The following is a 24,906-nucleotide window of genomic DNA, read 5'->3' as shown; positions in this document are numbered from 1 at the left end:
TCTGACCTTCTCCACGTAATACATAACCCCTTCATGGCCCTTGTCGCCTGGAGGCTTCCAGCTCAACACCACATAGTTTTTAGTGGCCTCAATGACTGAGAGATCACAAGGTCTGCTGGGAACCACTCCCTCTAAATCAATTCAAGATAAAATGCAGCACATGATATTGGTACTGTGGGTTAATTGATCAGTTTTAGGTAACAAACTGTGGGATTTTGAAAGAGAATACAATGGACATGGAAATGTCAAAAATACAGGTACAGTATTTGACCAATGCACTTTTCCATATGTTTCTGATGGCTGTTTAAGGATTTTTAAAATAATTTTAAAGAGATTCCCTGGAAGCCTGTTTCCACCAAAGTTGAGTCAAATTCTGTAAGCCATAACAATGAGAAACTTTCTAATAATATTAAGTTAACATCTCATAATAATGAGAAATGTTCTCTTAATGCTACGTGTGTGTTCCTGCCTGTTCCATGTACCTGTTTATTTAGATAAATAAAGACTGTTGATAGTGCATCTCCTTCGTCTCCACGCTCCTTCTTCTCTCCGTCTCCTCCACAGTGGCAGCAACCGTGACAGAATACCAGACCAAAACAGTAAGCGGCACCCCTTATCCCCGTTTGGTTTCCGTTTTTTTTTTTATCTTTTGTTTTCCTGTTTGGTTCACCCCACGGCATGGAAACCGCTGCACGCTTCATTGCTCTAGCCCGTAGAGATCTCCCCTTCGTTGAGTTCTGCGGGCTGGCCAAGACGACAGCGTTGTCAATTGCCTGTTCTGGATCAGGGCCAATTACCATCGCCCCATGGACCTCCCGGTGTCTGGAGAGTGTCTGGCCCCGATCCAGAACCAGCCCGCCCTCAAGCCCGCCGGCCGTTCCTCAGTCAAACCCACCGGCCGTCACTGACTCAAGTCCGCTGGCCGCACTGAAGTCAAGTCCTCAGCCTACAGCAACCGCCTGCCTCACCCCAAATCAGAAGAGGAACATGAGGAGGAAAAGGCTGTCAGCTCTTGCCCTGGAGTTCGCTCCAGTGTCGGCTCCAGCCCCAGTGTTAAGCCCAGGGAGGGCCCCTGAGCCCCAGTTAAGCCCAGAGTGGGCTTCAGTCCCCAAATCCAGCCCAGAGAGGGCTCCAGCCCGCACGTCAAGCCCAATGGAGTCTCCAATGCCCAGGCCCAGGGAGGGTCTCAGCACCTTTAATTCCTCCCAAAGGAAATTTTTTTGGGGGGGGGGGGTGCTATAGGGTCCTAGATGTAGTGGCCAGGCTGAGTGGTGAGGTCAAGGCCACAGAGGCCATCCAGCCATGGACTCCTAAGCTTCCTGCTCCGCCATGGCTCACCCGGACTGCCCGATCCCCCATGGGTCCTGGATCGGGTACTGCCCTGGAGGCCTCCCGTCCTGTATGCCTGCCCCTAGAGGCCTCCAGAGCACAACCCCCGTCCTCTTTGGAGAACATTTCTCATTATTATGAGATACTAAGTTGTAATCATGGGAAAGTTTCTTCTTATTATGGTCAGGAAATCAATATGAGAAATTTTCTCAATAAAATTTGAATAATAAGCCAAAATTATTAGGTTTCTCTCTATTATGACTTACAGAATCATCTGTTTAGCTGAACTACGGTGGCTTCTATAAGATTCCCTATATTTAAAGGTTTTCAGTAACAGTGGGAACCCTTAAAAACAGATCATTTTAATTTGAAATTTCTCACCCACTGGCTCCTCCTCAGTCACAATGATCTGACCAGTCCAAGGAGCAGAGGGACCTACAGAAAGAAAGTATATTGTACTGCTTGCTTTGTTTTTATTTTGTTTTTGTGTATTTGCTCTGTTGATCTGGTTTTACCCTTTCTTGTGCGGTCTGCAGGGTCCATAGCGGCTACTGGTTCAGACACACGGGATGGATGGCTCATGCCCACCTTATTCACCGCACGCACTCGAAACACGTAGCTTCGTCCTTCCACGAGACCAGTTACAGGGAAACGTGCAAACTTCACCGGAGTGTCATTGCATTGCGCCCAGTGTGTCACGCCAACTTCACACCTGCAGTGAGAAAGGGGAGGGAAATACAGTTTAATGCACCAAGAAATACAATCTGACGTTCTACAGGGTTTCTGCGGGTTTTAAATATTTCTTTAAAAGTCTTAATTCTCCTTTCCACAAATGAAGGCCTTAGTTTTCATAGTCATGGCATTAAATGTTGCATGCATAGCAAAAAAATTAAAATTAAAAATAGTATCTTCCCCAGTAGTTTGTCTTGTTTTCCCATACAAATACCTGAACATCCTTAAATAAAGGCACATTTACTTTAGATGCAAAATGAAGTCTTGTTTTCTGAGAAATTGAACAAAATGAAGTGAGTTTATGCGTAAAACAAGAACAAATATTTGTCAATGAGATATGAAAACTTGTTTTCCCTTTGAATTAAGTTGATTTTTCTGAGCTCACTGGCAGGTAATATTTGTTCTTTTGTAGAAATAAACTTGCTTCATTTAATCAGATTCTCAGAAAATAAGACCTCTTAAGGCATTTTGCTATTGTATCTTGATTTAAGAATATTTAGACATTTGCACTGGAAGACACCTTTTGCAGTTTGATCAAAAGGTACAGTAAAAATTAATTCCATATTCTAGCTAAGCTATTTTCAATATCTATCTACAACTAGATTCTAAAAGATAACCAGCTGATGTTATATAAACTGCGTTATGCTGGTTTCAGATGGATTTTCCAGTGATATGAGATTTAGTATTTGTTTCTGGCCTATATGATGTTTATTTACATTATACATTAGAAATATGGATAACATCTTCATTCCATCTAATATAGAGGTTTTTAATTGATTTTGTGTGATGTTTGTATACAGATGCAGTGACCTGTCAACAAAGTATCCCAGAATGGGGCTTCCTCCGTCCACAGCAGGCTGCTTCCAGCTAACGATCACATAATCCTTATTGGCGTCCAGACTGTGAACATCTAAAGGAGCACCAGGAGCTCCTGCAACCTCTGCATCAGAATCTAACAAACACACACATGAATAAAGTCTGAAAGAGTCTTTTAAACAAATACAACTAGTTTCCTTGAAGCAACTGCATGCTATCACTTCTAAAAAAAGAAGTGCACTTATTTGTATTAAATGTGCACTTGTAGTGTAGGCTACTTCAAATCTTAAAAGCATATATTTTATAAAACTGTACTTGCAGATAATGTTAATGAAATAAAAGGCCATTTCAGTTTCTTTACATTTACATGTACATTTATGTACACTCTTAAAAAGTGACCTTTGTAATAATGTCATTAAATTTTACTGTAAAGTACATTTTTAAATTATGTTTTAATAATATTTTGTTGTGCTTTAAAGGAGCACACTTATTTTGATGTGTTGACTAACATACATATGAAGTATATGTTAATTACCATATATGCTTTAACCTGCTATTTCAAAGACAATAGAAGTTATTAATAAATTACAAATTAGGACACAAGTCCTACTGAAGTGGATCATAAAAGCTTAAAAAACTTAAAAGTTCAGCTAACAGCAATTACTAAACAATTTCATTAAATTGCAATTAACTTTTACAATAAGTGTCTGAAAACATTTCATTCAGTTTGCACTTAGAATATATGCATATATATATATATATATATATATATATATTACATTATAACATTCTAAAATTATTTTTAATAAACTAAAAAAAATTCCAAGTTGTAAATAAACATTATTGGAGTTTGTTTTACAAGTAAATACTGTATCGGTTTTGCTAATTGAAATTTTTTACATTTAATTCAGTGTGTTAATTTCCATTTCTTTGTACTTGCTTGTGAAAATTGTTACTACACCAATTTTTTCAGTGTTTATATAGCAACTATTCTTTTTTAAAATATATAATTGCCATAATAAGAACTCTTTTTAAAAGTATGCTAAAGTGTACTTCTTTTTCACAAAATATAGTACAGTATTATTCATTAAAATCCACAATAAAAGTGTATTGCAATTAAAAGTGTATTGCAGTATTTTAACTAGGGAAGTGTTGAGAACTGTTTCAGTTCCAAAGCTACTTCATCTGAATGTCAGGACGGCACAGACAGCATGACAGGGATAAATTTAGAAAGAAACATGAGCTGGGAAGGGAGGCTTACAGAGAAACGCAAATCTCACACACAGTACAAGCCAAAAGAGTGTGTGTCAATATTACCAGCATGAATCATTTGGACTGTAATAATGCAGCAAGCTCAATTAGAAATATTGGACTGTATCGGTCCTCACCTCTGACAAAGACATACGCTGAGTGTGTCTCAAAGCCAGATTTGGTGATGACGCGAAGTGTGTAGAGTCCTTCATCCTCCTTGTTGAGGTGTGAGAGAGTGAGTGTCGCTCTGTCGCCGCTCCAGTGCATCTGAACCCATTTCGATGGCACCAGCAGTTTATCTAAAGCACATCCATACATTATGTGTCACTAGGCAGAAATAGTTCTTGGCAGAAAATACATTTTAGTAGCAAAATATACAGTCAAAAGCCTTTAATGTTTCTGAAAGACGTCTCTTCTGCTCACCAAAAATACAGTAAAAACAGTAATATTGTGAAAAGGTACTCAAATTTAAAATAACTGTGTTCTGTGTGAATATATTGTAAAATGTAATTGATTTCTGTGATCAAAGCTGAATTTTCAGCATCATTACTCCAGTCTTCAGTGTCACACGATCCTTCAGAAATCATTCTAATATGCTGATTTGCTGCTCAAGAAACATTTCTGATTATTATTACCATTCAAGTAAAATAAAAAATAAAATGCATTAAATTGATCAAAAGTGACAGTAAAGACAGTTATTATATTACAGAAGATTTCTCTTTCAAATAAGTGCTGTTCTTTTGAACTTTCAATTCATCAAATAATCCTGAAAATTAAAGTATAATGATTTCCACATAAATTTTGAGCAGCAAAAACAGTGTTCTACATTGATAATGATCAGAACCATTATAAATAATGAGTGCCAATAACTGATGATAACTGAGCAGCAAATCAGCATATTAGAATGATTTCTGAAGGATCATGTGACACTGAAGACTGGAGTAATGATGCTGAAAATACAGCTTTGATCACAGGAATAAACTACATTTTAAAATATATTCAAGTGGAAAACAATTATTTTAAATTGCAATAATATTTCACAATATTACTGTTTTTACTGTATTCTTTATCAAACAAATGTAGTCTTACCATCTCTGTACCACTCTATCTCAGGCTGGAAGCGCTGCAGGGACGGGTAGATGATAACAGAGCAGCCGAAACTCAGCGTCTCACCCTCACGTCCAAAAGACACACCAAACTTATCCACGATGTGTGTCTCGAATGTCACTCCATACTCCAGACAAGGTGCTGCAGTGCACACACACATTAAATCCAGCTATATTTTATGAAAATACAGTATCGATGGGTAAGACTCCAGGATTCACCTTGTGGAAAATGATGCACACATATACGCATGTATTTATAATGAAACACATACAATGTGTACAATGAATCTGGGAACTATTCACATGAACATTATCAAGAACTGAAATGAGATTGACAGCAGGCATCATTTAGGTGGACAAAAAATTCATAAAAAACACAATAAGACAGCGAAAGAGCGGTGAATGTTAGTGAATATAGAAAGACATTTGCATTAACAATGCTGAGACAAACAACATTTTAATTTAGAAAACAGAGACACTTCCATGAAGATGAATACAAATACAGACACACACACACACACACACACAAACTAACTGGAAACGGAAACAACAAACACAACATATTTATATAAGAAATCTTATATCCTCAGTATGGAAGATACTGAGGTAATAAGAGATAAAATAGAGATTAAAAAGAGGTTAAAAATATTATTTTTTTAATCCCTTGGTGGAAACCAAGCCTTCCATAATAAGTCTCGACTAGTCTGCCTTGAAATCTTTTTTACGTTTTTCTGAATTAATAAGCTTTCCATTGATGTATGGTTTGTTAGGATCGGACAATATTTGGCTGAGATACAACTATTTGAAAATCTGGAGTCTGAGGGTGCAAAAAAAAAAAATCCAAATATTGAGAAAATCACCTTTAAAGTTGTTCAAATGAAGTTATTAGCAAATGCATATTACTAATCAAAAATGAAGTTTTTATACATTTACGGTAAGAAATTTACAAAATATCTTCATGGAACATGATCTTTACTTAATATCCTAATGATATTTGGCATAAAAGAAAAATGGATAATTTTGACCCATACAATGTATTTTTGGCTATTGCTACAAATATACCCCAGCGACTTAAGACTGCTTTTGTGGTCCAGGGTCAATAACATATAACAAACAAACAAAAACATGTTACAGTAATGCACTTTACAATGGAAGTTTAAGGGTACAATTGCCTCTAGATTTACACTGCAAGTTCATTACAGTAAACATGCTTGTATTTTGTTATGAGAAGTGCTGGAATTATTTTCTGTGATACTCTGTGATATTTTTTCGATAGTTCCAAACTGACTCTATCAAGAAATGTAATAATGGCCTTATTGTAAAGCTTAAATGTTGAACGACTGAATGTTTTGTTTTTCAAGAATGGAAACAAACATGCAATATTTGGATAATAGCAATTCCATATTTAAAACTGGAAGCTGCTAATCCAGCACATTGCATGTAACTTATCAAAGCAATCCTGAATGTTATGATAGAGAAGTAAAACAATGAGAAGAGACGATCATGCATATAAGATGATCAGGGAAACCAGACGAGACTGAAACATTAAAAGAACATTATAGAAAAACCTTCACCAAGGTTACCTTCGAAGCCGTACTTTCTGCTTTCTGCACCAGCGAATTGGAAACAAAATAGCCATTAGCCAGCTTGCATGAAAAACTTTAGCTTCATGCTCACAGCTTCACACACTTCAGCAAAGCACATATACAGAAATTGTGAAGAAGAGCAATTAAGCATCACGTTTTATACTGAAATGCTTACGGAATCTGGGAGATGGCAGAGACTCATCAACTTCTCCTTTGAATCCTAAATGTAACATCACACAAAACGACAAGATTTTTTTCTGTTTTATCAAATAATTGGACAATGTTTTCCTTACGATCCCCTTATGAAACATTTTGCCAGTGACCTTCCCCAACAGAAACACAGCCACCATAACAACCCATTTTTTTTTAACTATTCCTTCTAATGAAACAGAATTTGAATTACTCACTATTCATTTCAATCACGTGACTTTTTCCACTGATCTGCCATATTTATGACCATCAGTGAGGCATAAGTAATGGCAATGAATACAAAAAAAAACATGAACGTAGAAGCCAAGAAAAAGTGTTACCCATTAGATTTGATCCATACCAGATCATTTTTACACATTTCAAGTAAAAAATAAATAAATAAAATAAAAAAATCGTCTCTAAGAAACAGATGAAGAGGACAATAAATACACACCAAAATACCTTTTGTATTGAGTAGTAAGTCAATTGCTTTATTGTTACTTTTAAGAGACTACAATTCAGGACTATTTTGTGAAAGCTTAGATTTACATTATAGGTCAAAAATCTGTAATTTTGTGTTAGTTTGTTGTAGTCTTTTGTGCTCACCAAGGCTGCATTTACTTCATCAAAAACATATTAATATCATCCTTCAGAAATCATTATAATATTCTGATTTGCTACTCAATTATTATTAATTATTATTTGCACTTATTATTATTTGATATTAATAGTGGTTCTTATTATTATCAGTTTTGAATCTAGTATATTATAAATGTCTTTACGGTCACTTTTGATAAATTGAATGTGTTCCTGCTGAATAAAAGTTTTTTTTTTTTTTTTTTAATCTCACTTACCTTTCTTAAACTTTTGAATAGTAGTGTATCACAGTTTCTACAGAAATATTAAGCAGTACAACTGTTTTCAACATTGATAATACTCTTGAGCAGCAAATCAGCAAATTAGAATGATTTCTGAAGGATCATGTGACGCTGAAGACAGGAGTAATGATGCTGGAAACTCAGCTTTGATCACAGGAATAAATTACATTTTACTCCATATTAAAATAGAAAAACAGTTATTTTAAATTGCCATATTTCACAATATTACTGTTTTCACTGCATTTTGATCAAATAAATGCAGCCTTGGTGAGCAGAAGAGACTTAATCAAAAACATTTTAAAAAATCTTAATTTTTCCAGATTATTTGACCATTAGTTTCGTTGCTGTTACAACTGTTTAGTGTTCTCATTAGGAAGATTTTAGGATGATTTATTTCAGACCTACTTTTGACGACAACAGAAGCAAAAGCAGAGGCCTCGCCCTTGCTGTTCATGGCCGACACACGATACTGTGCGGTGTCATCGAAGTCACACCTGGAATTACAGACAGACATGTTACACACGCAACCACTGTGGATGACTTTAACTTTAAGTCCACGTGGACTCACTTGTTAATCTCCAGGGAGTGGACGCTGTAGCTGCTCTCCACTTTGTACTTCTCTGGCTTGGACATCGGATCAATGCTAACATTGTTCTTGTACCTAAGAGAGAAGAACGGATTGAAATAAGCTCTGCATTTTGACCGAAAAGTAGAGGCTGAAGGCCAAGTTCACCCTCAGAGCATCTCAATCCAAATCTAAATGCACTGAAAACAAATTGCTGCTGAAACCATTTTCACTCAGTAATTGCTAATGCATTTCACAAATATTACAAAGAAATGTCAAGTAAAACCAACCAAAAATGCTGCATTATGCATGTTAGGCCAGTAGTTGGTGATTACATGGAGATGATAACAGTATCATTTTCAAAAACTTGCACTTTGAAACCTGTTTTCAAAAGTTTTGAGGCCCCTAAAACGCCTTTGTCATGCAAACGAATGGCTAAGACATTAGAAAACTGCACACTTTCAAGGATGCACATTTAATACATGGGCGGAACGAGAAGCACAGCGCCGCTTTTAGAATAACTCACAGGTATTGCACCCAATTCAAGACAGCAGTCCAAAACAGTTAATATAGACATTCACTTCGGAAAATAAACAAAATTGCATCGATGAGTTTGAAATACAGTGTTTGACAAAACAGAGCAAACAGAAAGAGAAAGTGCAATCCATGGGGTTGGAGGGAGTACTTCTCCCCACCAATGTCAAAAGAAAACCTACACCCTTGAAATAAAGTAAAGTTTAACTTAAAAAAAAAAAACTTTATTATAGCTCATCTCATTTTAATGTAATAAAATAACTTAAACTGAAATAAAAATAATATATATATATATATATATATATATATTGTTTGTGTAAGCATGTGCACGCGTGTTTGTGTAATGTGCATGTGTGTTTGTGTAAGCATGTGCAAGCGTGTTTGTGTAATGTGCATGTGTGTTTGTGTAAGTATGTGCATGTGTGTTTGTGTAATGTGCACGTGTGTTTGTGTAATGTGCACGTGTGTTTGTGTAAGTATGTGAATGTGTGTTTGTGTAATGTGCATGTGTGTTTGTGTAAGCATGTGCATGCGTGTTTGTGTAAGCATGTGCATGTGTGTTTGTTTATGTATGTGCATGTGTTTGTGTAACATGTGCATGTGTTTGTGCATGTATGTGCATGTGTTTGTGTAACATGTGCATGTGTGTTTATGTATGTGCATGTGTGTTTGTGTAATGTGCACGTGTGTTTGTGTAAGTATGTGAATGTGTTTGTGTAATGTGCATGTGTTTGTGCATGTATGTGCATGTGTGTTTGTAAGCATGTGCATGTGTTTGTGTAAGCATGTGCATGTGTGTGTTTGTGTATGTGCATGTGTATTTGTGTAAGTATGTGCATGTGTGTTGTGTAAGCATGTGCACGTGTTTGTGTAAGCATGTGCATGTGTTTGTGTAAGTATGTGCATGTGTGTTTGTGTATGCATGTGTGTTTGTGTAATGTGCGCGTGTGTTTGTGTAAGTATGTGAATGTGTGTTTGTGTAAGCATGTGCATGTGTGTTTGTGTAAGCATGCATGTGTTTGTGTATGTGCATGTGTTTGTGTATATGTGCATGTGTGTTTGTGTATGTGCATGTGTGTTTGTGTAATGTGCATGTGTGTTTGTAAGCATGTGCATGTGTTTGTGTAAGCATGTGCATGCGTGTTTGTGTAAGCATGTGCATGTGTGTTTATGTATGTGCATGTGTATTTGTGTAAGTATGTGCATGTGTTTGTGCATGTATGTGCATGTGTGTTTGTAAGCATGTGCATGTGTTTGTGTAGTGCACGTGTGTTTGTGTATGCATGTGTGTTTGTGTAATGTGCGCGTGTTTGTGTAAGTATGTGAATGTGTGTTTGTGTAATGTGCATGTGTGTTTGTGTAAGCATGTGCATGTGTGTTTGTGTAAGCATGTGCATGTGTGTTTGTGTAAGTATGTGCATGTGTGTTTGTGTAAGTATGTGCATGTGTTTGTGTAAGCATGTGCATGTGTGTTTGTGTAAGCATGTGCATGTGTGTTTGTGTAAGCATGTGCATGTGTTTGTGTAGTGCACGTGTGTTTGTGTAATGTGCACGTGTGTTTGTGTAAGTATGTGAATGTGTGTTTGTGTAATGTGCATGTGTGTTTGTGTAAGCATGTGCATGCGTGTTTGTGTAAGCATGTGCATGTGTGTTTGTTTATGTATGTGCATGTGTGTTTGTGCATGTATGTGCATGTGTTTGTGTAAGCATGTGCATGTGTTTGTGTAGTGCACGTGTGTTTGTGTATGTGCATGTGTGTTTGTGTAATGTGCGCGTGTGTTTGTGTAAGTATGTGAATGTGTGTTTGTGTAATGTGCATGTGTGTTTGTGTAAGCATGTGCATGTGTGTTTGTGTAAGCATGTGCATGTGTGTTTGTGTAAGTATGTGAATGTGTGTTTGTGTAAGTATGTGCATGTGTTTGTGTAAGCATGTGCATGTGTGTTTGTGTAAGCATGTGCATGTGTGTTTGTGTATGTATGTGCATGTGTGTTTGTGTAATGTGCATGTGTGTTTATGTATGTGCATGTGTGTTTGTGTAAGCATGTGCATGTGTTTGTGTATGTGCACGTGTGTTTGTGTATGTGCATGTGTATTTGTGTAAGTATGTGCATTTGTGTTTGTGTAAGTATGTGCATGTGTGTTTGTGCGTGTGAGCTCACCACACAACGCGTGGTTCAGGCCATCCTGAGATGGTGCAGTGCAGCCGCACACACTGTTTCTCCCAAACAGTGTGGGATCGTGGCTTGATCACAAACTCGGGCGTGTGCATCAGGCTGTCCTCGTTCAGACGCTTATGGTACTCTTCGTTCTCATGAATCTGAAGACATACAGCCATTCATATAGTGTTTAGAAAATGGCAATGTTTTTGGTCATAAAGGCATTATGTATGTACAGAAAAAAATTGTGCATTTATGACCAAATGCATTACTATGTGAAGATACAAACCTCCTAAAGGAATGTTCTGCATTCAAGTTAAGCTAAGAAGATTTCGACTAATCCCTTGATTTGTAAAAACAACAACAACAAAATAACAAACAAAAAAAAAAAACTGTATACAGTAATTCACTTATAATGGAAATCTAAAAGGCAAGGCATTGCAATGGAGTGAATATTAAAATATACTGTTCTGTAAATATAACTTCAAGAATCAAACATCAATATATATTACTAACCTTGTTTGTACAAAGTTAAATATTTCAACTCATGTCATGAATATCCCTTGTGAAAAAGAAGTGCACTTTATCATACTTTTAAAAAAAGCATATTCTTTAAAAGAATACACTTAAGTGTGAAGTGAAGGTAATGTTTGTGCACGCTTAATTGCATGTTAAATTTACATTAAATTGTACTTCTATTGCGTTTGAAATATGGTTGAAGTACTGTTGAATGTACTGACAAGCATTTATGGTAAACTAAAATATACTTTAATGTAGTTTCTGTTGAAACTTCTATGTCATGTATTTATATATTTTGTAATTATACATTTGTAATGATTCATTTGCAATTTAGTACATTTAAAATATATTCACTTTAAATGTAATATTAAACAATGCACTACAGTTAAAATTATAGTCAAGTACTTTACATGTGCTTTAGTATGTTAGGTAAAACATCAAATTAGTTTTACATTATTACAAAGTGCATTTGAAAGTGAAAGTGTCTCTTTAAGTCACTTAAGTGACCTTCATTTCATTAATATTATCTGCAGTTACAGTTTATGCACTTTTAAGACTACAAGTAGACATTTAATACAATTAAGTGCACTTATTTTTGACAAGGGATGTTAAGGTGACTTACCAAAAGATGATTGTTTACAAAAAGAAAATCCGCCCAGAGCAATTACAGTAATGCATGGTAAATATGAATGTGACTTCTTCCATTTGCACCTTCTATTTATAACAGATTCACACAATATTTGCACAAAATATGTTGAGTATTTATAATGTGTTCATTGAGACTCAGGTTGTTCAACAGAAGATTCATTAGGATCAAGTGCCTCCTTACAAGTCACTGGTTTTATTTGTCCAGTCATGTCAGTGTAAATATAATCTCCTTGAGTATTCCCTCAGCGATGATCAGCACATCACTTGTCGACAACAGTAGTTTCATAGTCACTTTAACACACCACAGATTAACACACACCACACAACCACATAAAACATTACAGCCCTTGAAATCTGGCACCACGGTGGCACGGTTTGTTGGCACCAGGATCAGAACTAAATAAAGTTTGTGTCGTGATACTTTCTTGCTTTTTTTCTATCTAAAAATAGGAAACATACAGTATGCATGAGTTTAATGGTGTTTCTCAAAAGCCTACAATCAAAGCAAAAGCAAATGCATCTCCTGTTGCACAATTAGTTCAAACAATAAAATTCCCACATGTTTACTGAGTGTGTAATTTTATCCTTGTTTATTAAAAATAATCTTCATTTTCTGAATAGAATGAGTGTGTATTTATGTTTATATAGGATGTTTTTGACTTTTTGTCATCCATCAGACATACAGTTTAAGTTACCATTGAAGTCCTTTGAGTTATTTGCTATAGTTTAATACACAGGGTAAGGAGATTGTTCAAATAGTGATGCTTGTCTACCCTTGTGAAAAAGAAGTGCACTTAACTGTACTGAATGTGCACTTATAGTGTACATCAAATCTTAAAAGTATATTTTTTAATAAACTGTATTTACAGATAATATAATATTAATGAAATAAAAGGCCTCTTAAGTGACTTAAGAGACTCTTTTATGACTGTTTCTGAATACACTTAAGTACACTTTTAAAAAGTGACCTTTGTAATGTCAAATTAAAAGTCTGCTTACACTATACTATAAGGTGTCTTTGTCACAGTGTAGTTATACATTTAAGTACTGAATAATATTATTAAACTGCATATACTTACTATATGGATTAGGGTTTGGCTTAGGGTTACTTGCATGTAATTAATGCATAATTTATTGTTTTTATAATAGTACCTACATGTGATGTGTAACAAGGACACCTTAAAATAAAGTGTTACCAAAAGTTTTAATTTAAACTATATTTTAAGTCATTGTTTTAATAATCTTTCATTGTGTTTTAAAGAAGTACACTTATTTTGATGTGTTGACTAACATACTGAAGCTAAAGCACATGTGAAGTACTTGATTGTAATTTTAACTGTTGTGTATTATTCAGTATTACATTTAAAGGGGTAGTCGTGGCCTAATGGAGTCGGGCTTGTAACCTCGATTCTCGCGCCGACAGGAATTGAAGGTGTGGATTGTGAATGAACAGCACTCTCTCCACCTTCGATACCATGACTAAGGTGCCCTTGAGCAAGGCACCGAACCCCTAATTACCTAATTACCACTGCTCCTGGTGTGTGTTCACTGTGTGTGTGTGCATTTGTTCACTACTCACTGCTGTGTGTGTGCACTTGGATGGGTTAAATGCAGAGCACAATTTCGAGTATGGGTCACCACGAACTTAAAATGTGTAATTATTACACATATATTTAAATACATGTCATACAAGTTTCAGTAAAAAAGATGTACTTATGTAAATGGGTCAAAAAAGCACTCTAGAATTCAACTATTTCCATTTAATATGCATTTAAACTATAAAAATGCATATAAGTGCAAAACAAATGCAGTTCATTGTAGTAAAGTATTTCATTCAGTTTGCACTTAAGTATGTTCTTTTAAAGTATATTATTTCCATACTAAGAATTCTTTTTAAAAGTATATGCTTCTTTTCACAAGGGTAATAAAGCAAGGGAGCTGTCAGAACCGTATTGCAGCTCAGTCCAACAGTTTGTAGTTGTTATACAACCCGAATTCCGGAAATGTCGGGACGTTTTTTAAATTTGAATAAATTGAAAACTAAAAGACTTTCAAATCACATGAGCCAATATTTTATTCACAATAGAACAGAGAACATAAAAAATGTTTAAACGGAGCAATTTTACACTTTTATCCACTAAATGAGCTAATTTCAAATTTGATGCCTGCTACAGGTCTCAAAAAAGTTGGCACGGGGGCAACAAAGGGCTGAAAAAGCAAGCAATTTTGAAAAGATTCAGTAAAGATGGGCAGAGGCTCTCCAATCTATGAAAGAGTGTGTAAAACGATTGTGGAATACTTTTAAAAACGACGTTCCTCAATATCAAATTGCAAAGGCTTTGCAAATCTCATCATCTACAGTGCATAACATCATCAAAAGATTCAGAGAAACTGGAGAAATCTCTGTGCGTAAGGGACAAGGCTGAAGACCTTTGTTGGATGCCCGTGGTCTTCGGGCCCTCAGACAACACTGCATCACTCATTGGCATGATTCTGTCATTGACATTACTAAATGGGCCCAGGAATACTTCCAGAAACCATTGTTGGTAAACACAATCCACCGTGCCATCTACAGATGACAACTAAAGCTCTATCATGCAAAAAGGAAGCCATATGTGAACATGGTCCAGAAGCGCCATCGTTTTCTGTGGGCCAAGGCTCATTTAAAATGGACTGTTTCAAAGTGGAAAAGTGTTCTATGGTCAGACGAGTCCAAATTTGACATTCTTGTTGGAAATCACAGACGACGTGTCCTCCGGGCTAAAGAGGAGGGAGACCTTCCAGCGTGTTATCAGCGTTCTGTTCAAAAGTCAGCATCTCTGATGGTATGGGGTGCATAAGTGCATACGGTATGGGCAGCTTGCATGTTTTGGAAGGCACTATGAATGCTGAAAGGTATATAAAGGTTTTAGAGCAACATATGCTCCCCTCCAGACAATGCAAATTCCAACACAGAAACTCCAGAAATTTCTCAGTTTAAACATTTATGTTATCTGTGTTATACTGTAAATAAAATATTGGCTCATGTGATTTGAAATTCTTTTAGTTTTCATTTTATTCAAATTAAAAAAACGTCCCAACATTTCTGGAATTCGGGTTCTAATTCAAATTGTGAATTCTAATTCAAAGTGAGAAGTGTTACTTGACAAATAGCCATTCATTAAGAATTGTTATGAAAATAAATGTATATTTGGTAGCACTTTATTTTAAGATGTCTTGTTACATATGTTACATGTACTTATTAATATAATAACAATTAATTATGCATAATTACATGCAAGTAACCCTAAACCAAACCCTAATCCTAAACCTAAACATATAGTAAGTACATGTAGTTAATATTAATATTACTAAGTACTTAAATGTATAATAACACTGTAACAAGGACACCTTAAAATAAAGTGTAACCATATATTTAATCTCTAACCGAAACAGGAGTAGTGAGTTATGTGTTTAGGAACAGGACTGGGATCTCCACTGACCCTCTTGCTAAGTGAGATGCGCTCTGCAGACTCCCTCATGATGGTTCTGCGGGACTTGTGTTCGATGCGCTCTGACTCCACACCGCTAGCGAAGAGGTCACGGCGAGCCAGATAGCCGGCGCTCTCTTTAGCACGCGCTTCCTCTGTGTCTGATAGGCCGCTTTCAAACTCATGACTGAGGGGGGAATTATGTAGCATCACATTCACAGCCTCTCGAATTAAACACAGCAATGCAACACAACACAACATATTTCGTCACATACAATATATACACACAAGGCTTTATGAATGAAAATGGAAAGCCACAACTTCCAACACATCCACCCTTAAAGGCATAGTTCACCCAAAACGAAAACTCTATCATCATTTACTGTGCACACTCAAACACAAAAGGAGATATTTTGAAGAATTTCGGTAGCCAAACAGTTGTATTTTTTCCAGTATGGAAAAAACACTATGGAAGTCAATGGCTACCATCAAATATTTGATCAGCAACATTCTTCAAAATATCTTCTTTTGTGTTCAGTAGAAGAAAGAAACTCATACATGTTTAGAACAACTTGAGGGTGAGTAAATGATGATGAATTTTGTGTGAACAATTGCTTTATTGCGGCAAATTTTCTTACTGAGAGCCATTCTAGCTGTAAAGTATTCCTGAGTGAGCTGAAAGTGTTCTCAATGTTAAATTATTGTTTCCATCAGAGACTTTCCCTTGTGAAAAAGAAGTGTGCTTAATTGTACTAAATGTGCACTTGTAGTGAACTTCAAATTTTAAAAGTATGTTACAAATAGTATCATATTAATGAAATAAAAGGCCACTTACAGTAAGTTTCATCTTAAAGTACATTTCATGTCATGTTTTACACATTAACCATATTTCAAAGACATTCTAATTAATTATTACATATAAAAATATATTATTACATATAAATTATATTTATATTTATATAAAGGTGACTTGACTTGACTTGACATATAAAGATGTACTTAAGCCCTACTTAAGTGAGTCAAAAACACCCTAAAGTTCAGCTAATTGCATTTAATATAAATGTAGCATATAATGGATTTTCATTTAATTGCAATTAATATGCAATTAAGTGTCCAAAAACATTACATTCAGTTCACACTTAAGTATATTCTTTTAAATAATATTATTTCAGTGCTTTTTAAAAGTATACTAAAGTGTACGTCTTTTTCACAAGGGTTAAAGAACAATGCTAAATCATTTCTTCAATGGGACATGACCATAAAGTCCTACAGTATGCGCAGCCTTTTTTAAAACTTTGTGCATGTAGGGCTATAAATAGCATATTATTGAAGTGCTTGATAATACCAAACACATGCTAACAATAGAAATCATGACGTATGGAACAGCTGCATGTGTTTGTTCCAACACAAACAAAACCCAGATTGCTTCTTTACCTGCCCCTGAAGATGGGCACCACATAACCGATGATCTGGTTCTCCTTGTCCATGGCCAGATAGGTTGGTTTGGCTCTCTTTGGCAGAGGGCTCAGCCTGGCCTCATCTAGAGCCGTGTATGTGGCAGCTCTGATGCTGCAATGGTGCAGAAATCGCAACATACACAAGTGTGTGAGTATCCGGCACTTCTGTCACATGCTATTATGAGTTTTGGAAGGGGTGTGGAGTTGTGAAGAAAGGATGTTAGGTTGAAAATCGTCTAAGATTGAAGAAGTTTAAGGGAGTGAGTGGGAAGGAGGTTAATTGCCTCAGTGATCCTGAATTACAATAAACCACCAATAAAAGCTTCATCAATGGTCAGAAGTATAAAGTAGTGGAATCTACATCCTCCAATCTACACTTAGTTTTATAAGTCTATGAACTTTCACATGAACAGTCTTTCAATTGTGGGATGTTTTCTAGTGGTCCAATCTCCAAGAAGCAGAATTCTTCCACTTTTCTACTCCATACTGAACAATTCTACACGAAACAGCATTTGTGACCCGCTTTACTTCAATAATGTTACAGGATATACAACCTTTGTGAAAAAGAAGTGCACTTAATTGTATTGGAAGTGCTCTTGTAGCGTACTTCAAATAACTGTACTTGCAGATAATGTAAAATTAATGAAAAAAGACCACTTAAGTGACTTAAAGAGAGACATGTTCATTTTGTCTGTTCATTAACATGCTTAAGTACACATTGAAAAAGTGCACTTTGTAATAATGGCAAATTAAAAGATTTACTTTATAGTGTTTTAATAATCTTGTGTTGTGCTTTAAAGAAATACACTTATTTTGATGTGTTGACTAACATGTAAAGTACTTGATTATAGTTTTAACTGTAGTATGTTATTTGATAATACTTTAAAATTAATATATTTTAAATGTACTAAATTGCAACTTCATTCATTACAAATATGTAATTACAAATAGATTTAAATAAATAACATGCAAGTCTCAATAGAAATAACATTAAATTTTAGTTTACCATAAATCATTGGTCTCAAACTCAATTCCTGGAGGGCCACAGCTCTGCACAGTTTAGCTCCAACCCTAATCAAACACACCTGATCCAGCTAATCAAGGTCTTCATGATCACTAGAAACTTCCAAACAGGTGTGATTTGGAGCTGGTTGGAGCGAAACTCTGCAGAGCTGTGGCCCTCCAGGAATTGAGTTTGAGGCCACGGCCATAAATACTTAATACATTCGGTGGTACTTTAACCATATTTCAAAGACAATGGAATTATGAAGTAAAATATATTGAAATATAACATATAAAGTTAAAAAAAACACTCTAAAGTTCAGCTAATTGCATTTGGATTTTAACTATGTTTTCATTTGATTGCAATTAACATGCATTTAAATCTCCAAAAAAAAAAAAAAAACATTACATTCAAGGGGACCAATTACGCCCCTTTTTACAAGATGTAAAATAAGTCTCTGATGTCCCCAGAGCGTATGTGAAGTTTAGCTCAAAATACCCCACAGATCATTTTTATAGCTTGTTAAAATTGCCACTTTTAGGGTATGAGCCCAAACGCGCTGATTTTGAGAATGTTGCTTTAAATGCAAATTAGCTGTTGCTCCCGGAGAAGAGGGCGGAGCTTCAAGAGCTCAAGCTCAGGCATTAGCAGTGCTAGCCTTTACTCTGTTTCAAAGTCAGTCATCTGATTACACTGTGCATAATAAATTCGCGTTTATGAATTACACAGATGGGGAGCACGGCGGGATAAAAATAGCAACATAGCTGGTCTCATGCTATCATAAACTTTATAAGTCCCACTTCTGATTATGAGCTCGACAACTTCAAGCGATCGACTTGCATATAAAGCGCTTTCATATGCAACTTTTAACTACTACATTCCTATTCACGATCATTCTGGTAGCACTTGAAGGCAGCATCAGTGAAAACAGGCAGAGAAAATGATAGCTATTAGCCTTACAGAGTGCCAAGAAGCTCTTTCAGAAAGGCAATTTGGAAAACAAACGCGTGATACTTACTTTTTCTGCAGCTGACGTTCACGCACAAAGTGTTGGTATTGATTCCTAAACATTTACGGGACTTTACCGATTTTTTCCAGGATATTTCCTTCGAAAATGAAATTTAACCACAGTGTCAGATGAGGGGAGATTATGGCGACTCCTAGGTTCATTAGTGCATCCCAAAACACAACACTTGTAAAGCCTCTTTGGCGCTGACATTGTATATGCAGCTTCTCACTCAGGGCTGTGTTTATGCTAATAGGGCTGAGAGCGTCACAAATGGGCTGGACTTTTTCCCCCTCTGTGACGTGAACAGAGGGAGAATCTTCATGATTTATTGGTTTTATTAAAAAATGAGTGGGTGGATTTATTATAGGCTGGTTGTTTTCACACACTGCGGCCACACAACTGTGTTCAAACACCTTATAAAAGTGATTTTTGCATAATAGCCCTTTCAGTTCACACTTAAGTATTTTCTTGTAACGAAAATGTAAAGGAAAATGTACTGTAATTTTCGGCCAGGACATTATCCATTAATTTTACAGAAATGTTCGTTAACCCTAAAACAATGCAGTGCAAAGCAATGAAGTACAAAATTTAAAATACAGGTAAAACACCTGTAAAAAAAAATCAATATGGAAAATTCCTTCATATTAATAGAGTACATTATGCCTTATTTTTTTATTTATTTTTTTACAGTGTATATTATTTCCTGAATAAGTGCTGCTTTTACAAGTATGCTAGAGTGTACTTATTTTTCTTAAGGGTTAATGTATATTTAGCATGATATTCAATAAAAAATAAATTTAGGGCAGAACTTAACTTTATTTGTAGCTAAGTTCATAGTGTTCTCAATATGACAAGTATAATATTAAATAGGTTGAATTTGTTGTGCCATAGCAAACACAAATCAGTATTCATGGGCGAAAAAGCACCCAAAGCAATACCTGCCATTCACCACCAGGGGTCCCAATCACCTGAGAACTGACTCTCGTACCAAACACCTGCTGCTCATTTGTTCGTGTATCATTTGAGTATTTAAACACTGGGTTATCCTCAGCTGTCTGTCAAGTCATGTTTTCCATAAGACTGTAAACCTGAGCCTTGTTTCCCTGCTACTTTTGCTCTGCTCTTTGGTTTATACAGCTAGGATTTACATTGTGTGTGTGTGTTTGCATAGTGTGTTTACATCCCAATTCCTCTGCTTCTAATCTGTCATTACACTCATGCCTTCAGACGACTTATACCCTTCATATACCCTTCACATATCATATCTTCTTCATGCCTCTCACGAGTGTGTGTATTAATAGACATTCAAGAGTTCAGGAGAGAGATGGTGGGGGCACTTAGGACAGATAAAGTGCTCCAAAACTAAGATCAGGATTGGACAAAAACTGTATTCCCCTAGCATGGAAAAGCTTTCAGGGAGCACATATATCATTGGATGACGTGATTAGTGGGGCCGAAACAGAAACCTACGAGCCAACCTGCCATCCTGTGACACTCCATATCCTGCTTAAATCCTGCACAGCACAGCAGCTCATAAAAGAGGGATCTGTTCAGGCTAAAAACAAATGTTTCAACAAGGTCTGTGTGTTCAGTATTCAGAGCATTTGTCCAAATTGGAACATAAAACAACTAAACAAGTGATCTGTCTGCACACTCTTAAAAATAAAGGTTCTCTATTGGTTCCATGAAGAATCTTACACATGCATGGAATCTTTCCTTTCCACAATAGGCTCTTTATAGTGGATTTTTTTTTTTGAATTTTTAGAACTGTTCTGTAAACTAAGACATGTTCTATGTTCTGACATCACTGAGAAAAACACTTTTGGAACCTTTATCCTGGTTGTTCACGCCACGCTGAATGTACGTCCTCTCTTTTTCCTCATTCTCTTTGTCCTGGCTGGGATTTCTAAATTGCCTAAAATGTCCAGGTTTTGGCTTTGTTACTAATTGTTTTAATATCTTGCTGAAGGTCACGACTGAAAAGTAGTTTGACCAATAGCACGCAGGCATTCTACATAATTGACCAATCGTGGCATGACAGGATCTACAGAGAATGGTCAAAGCAATGCAAACACGCATCCATACACACAACTTGCTCCAATTCCAATTCTCAAATTTGGAAGATTACAGTCTAGAACTAAACAAACTTGTCATTTATCTGTTTCTTCAGTTATTTATATTTTCTTTTTATTTTATTTGGTAGAATTCTGAAATAAAGACCAAATGAATTTCTGAAACTATAATAAAACCCAGGATGGTCATATTTTTACATTGCATTTCTCTCACAAAAATTGTTCACACGTCTCGTTCTTTGCAAGTGGAGTAGTTAAATTTTAGGCTAACTGAACAATATGGATATGCGACTGCAAAACTATAGGAAGAGAAGATGGTGGACATCTATGCAACTCTGAAAAGGAGACAGTTTCGTTTGCATCAGGTAATTGATCGTTTTTGATACAATATAGTGGAAAAGTCTTATGTATTTAAATAAAAATCGTGCATTGGCTTATTGACTGTGTGTAGATAAAAAAGTCAAATTCCATTGTGCTATATTAATCTAATCAAATACACTTTAAGCATTTGATCTCTCTTTCACTGTAAATCCCACACACATACATACAGTGACTCAAATGCATAATGCATGTGACGCACATAACAACATCTACTTCTGTAGCCACTATAAATACACCGTGACGTCAAGAACACCAAATGAAGTGGCAAGTTATGTTATGAATGCTATTTATATTACGACATGAAACCAAGTGATGAAGAAACCACTAAAATCATGACTGAGCACTGAAAGATTTCAGTTTGTGCAAGCTGTTGTAAGATTCTTGAAGGTACAGTTACATTAGTCTCAGTACGAGACAAGCAAGATAACCTTACGCTCTGACATTCAGAGTGACCCAGTAAGCAACTAGACAAAAACGAGCCAACATTCACGTGGCCAGAGAGAGAAAATCAAACAAAATACAGGCACAAATCCAAACCACAGAAAGGCCTAAAAAGATTCACAGCAAGTTTCGAGTCTAGAAGCACTCTCTAGGAATCAAACTTAAGTCTTAGATACTGTAAATGTGTTACTGAACTCAACTAAAAGTGCTCTAGAACCAACTCCAATGACACTATTCTGTAAAAAACACCAATATACCAAAGGTAAAGCCAACATAACATAAAGTGAACATGACCTGTCAACCAAAGAAATTATAAGTGTCAGCAACAAGCACACCGCATGCAGAAAACAGCTATAAACTGCATATTTTAAGGATGTTTTAGGTTGAGTGGGAGATACGGATTAGACAAAGCAAGAGGGGCGACAGTAATGGGTCATTTTTGTGTTCGGGTGAAGGATCCAGTAAGTGTATTATAAGGAAGAGCTGGCTGCTGGAGTGGGTTCAGGTTATGGGACTGGGAAGGATTTACTCTTGATGTGATGGATCTCGCCATGCTCTCTTACCCCTTGGTGCTTTTGCTGCTATGTGAAGAGTAAGTGCTAGAGCTCTGCTGGTATTTGCTGATAGCAGACTCCGTCTCTCGGCTACGGTAGCCTCGATCATAGTGGCGGTGGTGTTTCTGGTAGAACGGTATCGTTCCCGACATTGCGTCCTCTTAGCTCAGATACTGTCTTCAGTTCTCAAGCTCTTTTAGTCAGAAGATTCAAAACTTTCTATCAACACATTACATATGAGTATTACACCCATTGATTTGTAAGTAATAATTTCACAGGCAAGACTGATTAGTGCTTTAACTTCACAGTCAATTTTCAAATTAGTCTGAAAATGTTTGGTGCATTTCCTGTTCATTAGCAATTTGCACTGTTGCTTCGAATTTCTTTTGAAATGCCATTAACCTTGTTCAATTAAAAAAAAAATAAAAAACTTTCTAGGATGTTTTTTTTTTGACAGCATTAAGATCTGACTGATATCTTATACAGTAAATTTTAAAATATATACAAAGTTTAGACTTAAATCATTTCTGCACCATAAAGATTTTTAAACGGCTTTTTAATGCATTATGAGTAGAAAAAATATATATATTTATGCTCTTGTTGACTGCAAAGTTAAGTTGTTCTCATGGTACTTTTAATATCAGGAATTTATATGTTGCAATTTAACACGATTCATTAATCCAAAACTATGGTTGATGTTTGCATGTTGTCATTTATAGTTTTGCTGTTTCATAATTGTTTTATTGTTTAAATATCCTGGCTAAATATAGACCTCATTCTAAATGCATAAGACTTTTATTTATTTATTTATTTTTTACTTTTATTATATTATTAATATTATTTAATATTTCCAATATCAGTGTCAAAAAGCATCATGTTTCCATTGCCAGCCCATGCAATGTGACAACATACCCACAAAATGTCAGCGTGTTAAATAAATCTATTTTCAATCTTTTTTTTTTTTTTTTTTTGACAACCAACCTCAGTCTTCCCTACGGATTTAGAATCAATTAAGATTCATAAAACATCCTCTGTTTCAGCTGACAAACTTCATGCAGCGGATCATCTCACCTTGCCAAAGGTCTGCAAACAGCTCAGAGCCGGACCGGAGAGCAGCGCGTCAGGAACCCAACCAAGATCCAAATCCAAGCAAAGACGCAACCTGCCGCGGCGCTGTGAACGGGAGCTGCTGTCCACACAACAAAAATAATATTGGCGATGGCAGGAATGTCCAAGCGACTCTCACGACCTTTTATGGCGACAGGGACCGTTAAATATAGCCGTAGTGCACAGGAGCATCGGCGCATTTTACGCTGCACGTTCTGTACATAACGTAACTCTTTACGCTTTAAATACACTGTTTGTTGTTAGTTTATACGGTTGTCATATACAGTATAAAAAAGTATGAATGATTTTGGGTTTTACATAATAACCAAGTGGCGTTTATTTAAGAAATGATAGTAGCCTACAACACCGTTTTCAAACAAAACGTTACAGAGAAAAAAATATATAGGCCTATGATGAACTACACCTGTGATATTGAACATGTCCACTAAACTATAGCTTAAACAGAAACAATCTCATTTTCATCTTGGAAAAACTGCATTAAGTGCCTACAGTTTGAATGAAGTCAACGAAATTACTAGAACATCATTAATAATAATAAAGGCCAAACCTATATGTAAATTTAAAAAGAGCTGCCTGAGTCCTTTAGAAGGAAATGTTGGAAAAGCCATTTAAAAACTTTTCGTAATTATAATTTCTTCTTCTTCTACTTGAATAAAAGTCACTGGCAGCTCATAGAACTGTTTTTCTAAACAGTTGGTAAAGAAATAGTGGAGGGCTGGAGCTTCAATCTGACCAATTTTCAGGTTGATATTTTAAACCCTCTAGCGCCACCAGTGGGTCAAATATGTTTACACTATTGCTTTAGAACTGCTTGGTAAATAGTTGTGAAAATTGGCACAGAGAGAAAAGAGGGTTGAAACTTCAATCTGGCAGATTTTGGGTTCAGATTTTTCAAACCTTCTAGTGCCACCAGTGGGTCAAAATTTCACTGATGTTTATGCTAATAACTTTTGAACTGTTTTGTAAAAAGTTGTTAAAATGGCCACAGAGATAGTGGAGCTTTGGAGCTTCGATCTGGCCAAATTTGTGGTTGGACTTTCAAAACATTTAGCGCCACCAGTGTGTCAAAGTTGCACTGATG

At 36.0% G+C, this 24,906-nt stretch overlaps 1 protein-coding gene across 8 annotated transcripts in view; it reads right to left on the bottom strand.

Moving 5' to 3' along the window:
* The window catches only part of myom1b (myomesin 1b), a 54,066-nt gene extending 30,131 nt beyond the window's left edge, over positions 1 to 23,935 (bottom strand). For 3 of the 8 annotated variants that reach the window (XM_058781228.1, XM_058781230.1, XM_058781232.1), the window contains exons 1-15: positions 23,769 to 23,926; positions 22,707 to 22,916; positions 17,215 to 17,349; positions 15,793 to 15,967; positions 11,147 to 11,304; positions 8,456 to 8,548; positions 8,293 to 8,381; positions 6,996 to 7,040; positions 6,818 to 6,841; positions 5,218 to 5,376; positions 4,266 to 4,427; positions 2,872 to 3,013; positions 1,845 to 2,041; positions 1,711 to 1,764; positions 7 to 131 (exon numbers count right to left, since the gene is read on the bottom strand). In XM_058781228.1, the coding sequence (XP_058637211.1) occupies positions 7 to 131; positions 1,711 to 1,764; positions 1,845 to 2,041; positions 2,872 to 3,013; positions 4,266 to 4,427; positions 5,218 to 5,376; positions 6,818 to 6,841; positions 6,996 to 7,040; positions 8,293 to 8,381; positions 8,456 to 8,548; positions 11,147 to 11,304; positions 15,793 to 15,967; positions 17,215 to 17,349; positions 22,707 to 22,849 (1,701 nt within the window). In that variant the 5' untranslated portion in view covers positions 22,850 to 22,916; positions 23,769 to 23,926. Of the gene's footprint in view, positions 1 to 6; positions 132 to 1,710; positions 1,765 to 1,844; positions 2,042 to 2,871; positions 3,014 to 4,265; positions 4,428 to 5,217; positions 5,377 to 6,817; positions 6,842 to 6,995; positions 7,041 to 8,292; positions 8,382 to 8,455; positions 8,549 to 11,146; positions 11,305 to 15,792; positions 15,968 to 17,214; positions 17,350 to 22,706; positions 22,917 to 23,768 lie in introns of all 8 variants that reach the window. The other 5 variants (XM_058781231.1, XM_058781235.1, XM_058781234.1 and 2 more) reach the window with 4 other exon arrangements.
* Positions 23,936 to 24,906: the final 971 nt, after the last annotated feature.

This window comes from Onychostoma macrolepis, chromosome 07 (assembly GCF_012432095.1).
Source record: "Onychostoma macrolepis isolate SWU-2019 chromosome 07, ASM1243209v1, whole genome shotgun sequence".
Classification (NCBI taxonomy): domain Eukaryota; kingdom Metazoa; phylum Chordata; class Actinopteri; order Cypriniformes; family Cyprinidae; genus Onychostoma; species Onychostoma macrolepis.
The sequence above is the reverse complement of the archived record's forward strand: the minus strand, read 5'-3'. Positions and strand labels throughout refer to the sequence as shown.